This window comes from Melospiza georgiana, chromosome 8, assembly GCF_028018845.1.
Source record: "Melospiza georgiana isolate bMelGeo1 chromosome 8, bMelGeo1.pri, whole genome shotgun sequence".
NCBI classification, from domain to species: domain Eukaryota; kingdom Metazoa; phylum Chordata; class Aves; order Passeriformes; family Passerellidae; genus Melospiza; species Melospiza georgiana.
Genome location: NC_080437.1, coordinates 36,469,061 through 36,476,551, shown reverse-complemented (window position 1 = coordinate 36,476,551; position 7,491 = coordinate 36,469,061). Strand labels below are relative to the sequence as shown.

Below are 7,491 nucleotides of genomic sequence, written 5' to 3'. Positions count from 1 at the left end.
AGGGAAGCTGCAGGGATGGAGCCTGGCACAAACATTGCAGGGAAGCTGCAGGGATGGAGCCTGGCACGGACACCGCAGGGAAGCTGCAGGGATGGAGCCTGGCACGGACACTGCAGGGAAGCTGCGAGGATGGAGCAGGGAAGCTGCAGGGATGGAGCCTGGCACGGACACCGCAGGGAAGCTGCGAGGATGGAGCAGGGAAGCTGCAGGGATGGAGCCTGGCACGGACACTGCAGGGAAGCTGCCAGGATGGAGCCTGGCACGGACGCTGCAGGGAAGCTGCAGGGATGGAGCCTGGCACGGACATTGAAGGGAAGCTGCAGGGATGGAGCCTGGCATGGACACCGCGGGGAAGCTGCGAGGATGGAGCCTGGCACAAACATTGCAGGGAAGCTGCGAGGATGGAGCCTGGCACGGACACCGCAGGGAAGCTGCGAGGACTCGGGGTGGAGCAGCCTGGGGTGCTGCTCACAGGGCCCAGGGTGAGGGAGGACATGAGGATCTGACTCCATGTTTCAGACGGCTGGTTTATTATTTTATGATACATAATAAAAAAAAAAAACACCCTATACTAATAATATAAACATATTATTATATATTTATATATTATTCTATATTTATATATTATTCTATATTTATATAAAAATATATACCATATATAAAACTATCATAATAGTATAATATAGAAATAAACACAATAAACAAGATATAAAAGAATGTATTTTTACTATTATAATTTAATATTAATATATTAGATATTAAGTATTTAATGTATTTATTAATTATATTTTCATACTATGTATTTATTATTATTATATATTTTATTAAATAGAATATTAAAAACTATGCTAATAATATTAAGATAATTAAATATAAATATATTGTATATAAATAAAATATATAATATTTATATAAAATATATATATGAAACTATAATAATATATAAATATAATTAATATATATAATGAATACATATAATAAATAATATATAGACCTATAATAATAATATTTTAAAGTACTATACTAAAAGAATAGAAGGATTTCATCAGAAGGCTTGAAAGCAAAGGAAAGAATGGAATGATAATAAAATCTTGTGAGTGGCCAGTGAGTCCGAGCCAGCTGACTGTGATTGGCCATTAATTAGAAACAACCCCATGAGACCAATCCCAGATGCACCTGTTGCATCCCACAGCAGCAGATAACCATTGTTTGCATTGTGTTCCTGAGGCCTCCCAGCTCCTCAGGAGGAAACACGCTAAGGGAAGGATTTTCCAGAAGCCACGTCCGTGCCAACAGGCAGGGTGCGGTGTGCCCATGCCGTGCTCCGGACGGGGCCGGGCTCAGCGGCCGCCATCGGCCCGGCTCGTGTCGGAACCGGCACCGCATCCCGGCCGGGCCGGGGGTGGATCCGGGCATGGATCCCGGTTCCCGGGGCGGTGCCGGTGCCGGGGGCGGTTCCCGGGGCGGTGCCGGGGGCGGTTCCCGGGGCAGTGCCGGTGCCGGGGGGAGGTACCGGGGGCGGTTCCCGGGGCGGTACCGGGGGCGGTTCCCGGGGCGGTGCCGGGGGCGGTTCCCGGGGCGGTTCCCGGGGCGGTGCCGGTTCCCGGGGCGGTTCCCGGGGCGGTTCCGGGGGCGGTACCGGGGGCGGTTCCCGGGGCGGTGCCGGTGCCGCCATGGCCGCGGTGCCGCTGCGGGGCCGGCGTGCGGCGCTCGGGCCGGGGGCAGCGGGGGAGCCGGAATGCGTGAGTCGGGAACGGGGATGGGCAATGGGAAATGGGACCGGGACTAGGTGTCGGGCAGAGGCTGGGCAGGGCCCGGTGCCAGTCCTGGTCCCGTCACCGCCCGGGCCGTGTCGCGACTGTCGCGGGCGGTGCCGGCTCGGGAGCGGGCACGGCCGGGCCGGGGACTGAGCTCAACAGGCTTCGGCGTTTTGCTTTTTCTCCTGATTTTCCATTCTTTCTTTTGCCGCGTTTTCTCTTTCCCTTTTTATCCCCCCCTCCTGTTTTTAATGTCTTTTTCCCCTTTCTTCCTTTTCCTTTTTTCTTTTTGAATTTCTTGGTTTTTCCTTTTTTTCCTTTTGAATTTCTCGCTTTTCCTTTCTTCCTTTTCCTTTATTCCTTTTCAATTTCTCCTTTTTCTTTCCCTTTTTTCTTTTTCCTTTTTTCTTTTCACTTATTTTCCCTTGGGCTCTCAGGACAGCCCTGCACCCCTCAGTGCTGGGCACAGCTCAGGGCACAGCTCCGGGAGGAGGGAGGGCATGGAGGAGCACTGGGAAAAGGTGCCAGTGTTTGGGGAACACACAAATCCCCTCTCCAAGGGTGTTCCCGTCACTGGGATCACTTCTCCTTCTGTTTCCTGCGTTTAATCACTCCTTCAGCACAATTCCTTGGATCAGCACCATGCCTAGCCCTGCTGGGGTGGAGGCTCAGAGATGCCTTTGCCAGGGATTGCATGAGACTGGGGCACAGAGAGGTGTGAGGTGCAGAATTCCTGCCAGGTACAGACTATCTGCTCTTTGTGGGGCACACAGAGAGGTGTGGCACACAGAATTCCTGCACCCAGGGGCACACTGAAAGGTGTGAGGTGCAGAATTCCTACCAGGTACAGACTATCTGCTCTTTGTGGGGCACACAGAGAGGTGTGAGGTACAGAATTCCTGCTGCCAGGGGCACAGAGAGATGTGATGTACAGAATTCCTGCTCTTTGTGGGGCACACAGAGGTGTGACACACAGAATTCCTGCTCTTTGTGGGCACACAGAGGTGTGACACACAGAATTCCTGCTCTTTTTGGGGCACACAGAGGTGTGACACACAGAATTCCTGCACCCAGGGGCACACTGAGAGGTGTGAGGTGCAGAATTCCTGCTCCCAGGGACACAGAGAGATGTGATGTACAGAATTCATGCTCTTTTTGGGGCACACAGAGGTGTGACACACAGAATTCCTGCTCTTTGTGGGCACACAGAGGTGTGAGGTGCAGAATTCCTGCTCTCCCAGCACGAGGGGCAGTGGGAGCCCCAAACCTTGGGGCTCTCCCCTAGTGCCCCGTTGTTCTGGTGTGCTCCCCAGTGTTTGTGTGACCCCTGGGAGGCCCAGCCTGTGCTGCACAGAGCTGTCAGCGCTGCCTTTGCCGTTGCAGAAGCGGCTGTGCAGGCTGCTGGACACCATCCCAGGGCAGGCTGCTGCCCAGCTCAGGGACTGTGCCATGGACCTGGATCCCAGGCAGAAACTCCTCCCTGACTCTGCTCCCTGGGCTGCAAAGGCAAAGCACAATTCTGTGGTGAGTACCCACTGCCCATGGGTTGGCTACAAAATAATTTCTCAGGTACATTTTATCATAAAACTGCAAGTAATTGCCCTCTTTTTCCCTTTTCCCTTTTCCCTTTTCCCTTTTCCCTTTTCCCTTTTCCCTTTTCCCTTTTCCCTTTTCCCTTTTTCCTTTTCCCTTTTCCCTTCCCTTTTCCCTTCCCTTCATTTTGATGAATTTGTGTGTGTTTTTGTTCCTCAGGTTTTGGAAAACCATGGGAGCAAAGGCATTTCCCAACCCTGCCCAAGATGTGTCGCTGGAGAATCTGTAAGTGTGGGGCAAAAGTGACTGGGGCTTGTTCCCCATTAAAACATGAAGTTAATAACCTCCACAATTGCATTGCTCGGGAATAAAGTGTGGAAATTAAAAATAAAGGAGATGGATTTAGCATTTCAGCAGAGCACAAATTAATATTTCCAGCAGCAGTTGGAAAATCTGGAAATTCTCAACACATTTTTCAAATTCTCTCTGAAAAGCAGAATTTGGGAAGTAACTGAAAGAAACAATAACATATCACTTCCCCTACCCAGTTTTACTTGTCCTTGATTTACTGGATCATAACAAAATACTCAAGAATCTCATTCCATCTCCTTTTTTTTTTTTTTTTTTTGTAATTGGATATTTCCTTTCTGAGGAATAGATAAAGTATTGAAAATATTGCTCCTTCCAGAGCCAAAATGAGGAAATGCTGGATGTTCATAGCAAAATCTCTGATTTATGGAATTAAAGGCAAAGTTTCCATCAGGAGCTGTGACTGTGCAGACACTGATCGTGTTAGTTTATTTCCATTCATTTCTAGAGGAAAAAAAAGGGAATATTTGTGGTGGTGCTCAGCGATTTCAAATAAAATTTGAAAACTAAGAGCGAGGAAAAGCCTTTTTGCCAAGCTCCCGTGTAGTGACCTGAGGTTTTCTCATTGCAGGGCCACTTCAGTCACATCCTGGGCTCCTAGAACAGGAGAGGAGCAGCTCTGATTTCCTGCTGGGATCCCCAGGGTGCAGCTGCTCCTGGGTCCTGCCTGCCTCAGCATCCCTGCACCTGCACCCCTGCCCAAAACCCTCTGCTCCTCAGGGAACTCAGAATTGCCCATAAAGGACAAGGAAGGGATTATTCCATGTTTAGGTAACTCAGAATTTGTCTAAAAAGGACAAGAAAATGATTATTTCATGTTTTGGTAACTCCGATTTTGTTTAAAAAGGACAATGAAAAGCTGATTTCATGTTTGGGTAGCTCAGAATTCATTTTAAAAGGACAAAAAGAGGCAGATTTCTTGTTTAGCTCAGAATTTGTTTTAAAAGGACAAGGAAAGGCAGATGCCATGTTTAGGTAGTGCAGAATTTGTCTAAAAAAACAAGAAAAGGCAGATTTTATGTTTAGGTAGTGCAGAATTTGTTTTAAAAGGAAAAGGAAAGGCTGATTTCATGTTTAGGTAACTTAAAATTTGTTTTAGAAGGACAAGAAAGGGCTAATTTAATGTTTTACATTGATTATGTTGAGCTGGCTATGGGCCCAGGCTTCACCTGGGGCTGGGCCAGAGCTTGTGTTGATTCCAAAGGTTTTCCCAACAGCCCTGACCCCCTTGGAAAAGCTCTTTTTGAAAATCCTCCTTGTGCAGGGCCGCAGGCAGCAATGGGAGGACACAAATTTTCATTTTTAAGTGGCTTTGCAGCTGTGAAGTCCAGGAAAATCCCATTGAAGCTTCCCTTTAAATCCCAAAAAAAATCTGTTTTAAAAGGCTTGACCTCGTCACCCAGCAGGCTTTTACTGGCACAAATCTGAGGACAGGTTAATTAACCTCTGAAAGGTTAATTTTGGGGTTATCAGATTGCAAAATCCTCAGGCAAAGGTTTTTTGCAGTCCTTGAATCCTTCCCATGTTGTGTGTGGAGTTGGAGTCAGCACTGAGTTGAGATATTCTCATTAAATAAATTAATATCACATAAATACTGAGCTTAATTAAGTAATACACGAGGTTATAAATCTAAAAGCAGACCTGCACTTAATTAGCATTCAGATTTTGGTTTAAAAAATAAGTTTCCTCCAAGCCAATAAAAATTTTAGTTAAATTAAGAATAAATACTTTCAAGTTAGTATTTACATACTTGATCTGGGGGTCAGAATTTGTGGGGAATTCATTTTTACATCCCCCACCCTTGTCTTTTAAAAATCCTGGTAATCAAAGCAGTATTTTAAAAAACAAAGTGGATAAACAGCAGTTTCTATGCAGCAAAAGCTGAAATACCTGATTAAATGTAAAGGGCTAAAAGGGTTTAGTTCCTCCAAAATCACTCAAAACCTCAGGTGTGACGAGTCATGATTAGGACTGGTCAAAAATTGGTCAAATATAGTCAAATATTCAGGTGTTCAAAGAGGGGAATACCAAAACTGGACTCAGAGTCTGTGATGGAAGAGTTTCCTGCCAGAATACATCAGGCAAAAGTATGGGCTCAAGTTTAAAACACAGGGAGAACATGGATTATCAAAGCAAAAAGTGGTTTTGCCTGAAATAACTCCCATTTTATCGCGTTCAGGAGTTCCCAGATACCTGTGTCAACATTTCCTCTGTTTGCTTTACGCTTGGATCTGGGGTGAAACCAAGAGCCAGCTGGTTCCTTTCTGGTTTTCCTTCTGCTCCTGCTGGGGTTTGTGGCAAGAATTTAAAATCCTTTTAAATTCTCCTGCTTTTCCAGCATTTGTTGGAAGTGTCATGGTGAATCCTAGGGCTGGCTGCAGCAGGATTTTAATGGGATTTTTTGGAACTTTTATTTTATAACCAGAATACGGATGCATATTCAGTGCAGGTCTGCTTTTAGATTTATTTCCTCACGTGTTACATGAGCAACTCAGTATTTGTGTGCTGCTCATTTATTTAATGAGGATTTCCCATTGTTTGTGGCAGGAATTTAAAATCCTTGTTTGGCATTTAAAATGCCAATGTTTGTGGCAAAAATTTCAAAATTTTTACTATATTTTGACTAAATATAGTCAACATTTCACACCTGAAACTTTGACTATATTTACCCAATTTTCGACCAGTCCTAATCATTACGTGTCACACTTGAGTGATTTGGCAGGAACTAAACCCTTTCAGCCCTTTACATTTCCTCTCAGATGTGATTCCTGGCTCCCTGTTTTCCAACAGGGCAAGGAGTGCTTTTTTTTTTTAAATCAGTCAGCAAATTGGAGTTTAATTGTCTGCTCCACGGAAGGCTTTTAATGGTGATACTTTTTTAAATAGATGTGTTTGTAATTTATTTTGGGATTTTCCAGGATCATTAAGCTGGCACAGGCTGGGGCAGTGAATATTCCTTTAAAGCAGATTTGTGTCAAATCTGCAGTGGAACCACAGAGTTATTTTTGTATGCCTTGTAGGACTCTGAAATTTTGTTTTCATGATGAAAAAATATATATAAATTTTCTATTTCCTGCTGCTGTGGTTTGTACAAAGAATAACCAGTGATGCTTTATTTACCTTTATATAGAGAGAAAGGCCCCTGGCCTGTTTTTAATTCAGGTTTAAAGGATCTAATTCTTATTTTTAACTTTATATTTTGTAAATTGTTCCTTACAAAAGCAGAAGCATTAAACACCACTTTGGCTGCAGCATAAAATTGTCTGGTTGTGTCATTCCACGAGTGATTTCTGAGGAATAAAGGTAAATAAAACCTCTGATGAGGAGAATAAATATATTATCATGAGAATAATAAGAATTAGGAGAATAAATATATTATTTATGTCATGTAAAATCTTTGTAGTAGGTTTAGGTGCTGACTTCATTAATTTGATGGTAATTACAGGTCCACTTGGCATCTTGACTGCCAAAAGAAGATGGAAAATCAAAATATTGGGATAAGTGGGGTTTAAAGGCAACCTGGATTTGACAAGCCAAGACTTGAAATAAATACAGTTAATATATTTAAATATATATATATAGAGAGAGATTTATATATATATATATATATATATGTATATATAGTTAACTCTGTCTATATATATATATATAGTTAACTGTGTCTATATGTATACACACAGTTAATATATTAATATATTTATTTTTGTTTATTTTAGATGTTATAATTTATTGAATAGATTTCAAATCCATGGTGTTTATGTCTAAATTAGTTGCTCTGAGCCCATCAAATCCGACCCTTCCCAGCCCTGCCAAGGCCACCACTGTCCATGTC

General features: G+C 43.8%; 1 protein-coding gene across 1 annotated transcript; it reads left to right on the top strand.

The window, feature by feature from the left end:
- The first annotated feature begins 1,667 nt into the window (after positions 1-1,667).
- On the top strand, positions 1,668-6,918 carry C8H10orf143 (chromosome 8 C10orf143 homolog). The gene is made up of 4 exons (XM_058029126.1): positions 1,668-1,742; positions 3,141-3,281; positions 3,510-3,575; positions 4,231-6,918. Exons 1-4 carry the CDS (start codon positions 1,674-1,676, stop codon positions 4,258-4,260), a joined length of 306 nt encoding a protein of 101 aa, XP_057885109.1. The 5' UTR covers positions 1,668-1,673; the 3' UTR covers positions 4,261-6,918.
- The last annotated feature ends 573 nt before the right edge of the window (positions 6,919-7,491 follow it).

Bases quoted from the DNA above. Each gene is read 5' to 3' on its own strand.
- C8H10orf143 (XM_058029126.1), top strand. From the start codon at position 1,674: ATGGCCGCGGTGCCGCTGCGGGGCCGGCGTGCGGCGCTCGGGCCGGGG. The intron at 1,743-3,140 runs GTGAGTCGGGAA...TTGCCGTTGCAG, and splicing joins CAGCGGGGGAGCCGGAATGC to AAGCGGCTGTGCAGGCTGCT. The intron at 3,576-4,230 runs GTAAGTGTGGGG...TTCTCATTGCAG, and splicing joins GATGTGTCGCTGGAGAATCT to GGCCACTTCAGTCACATCCT.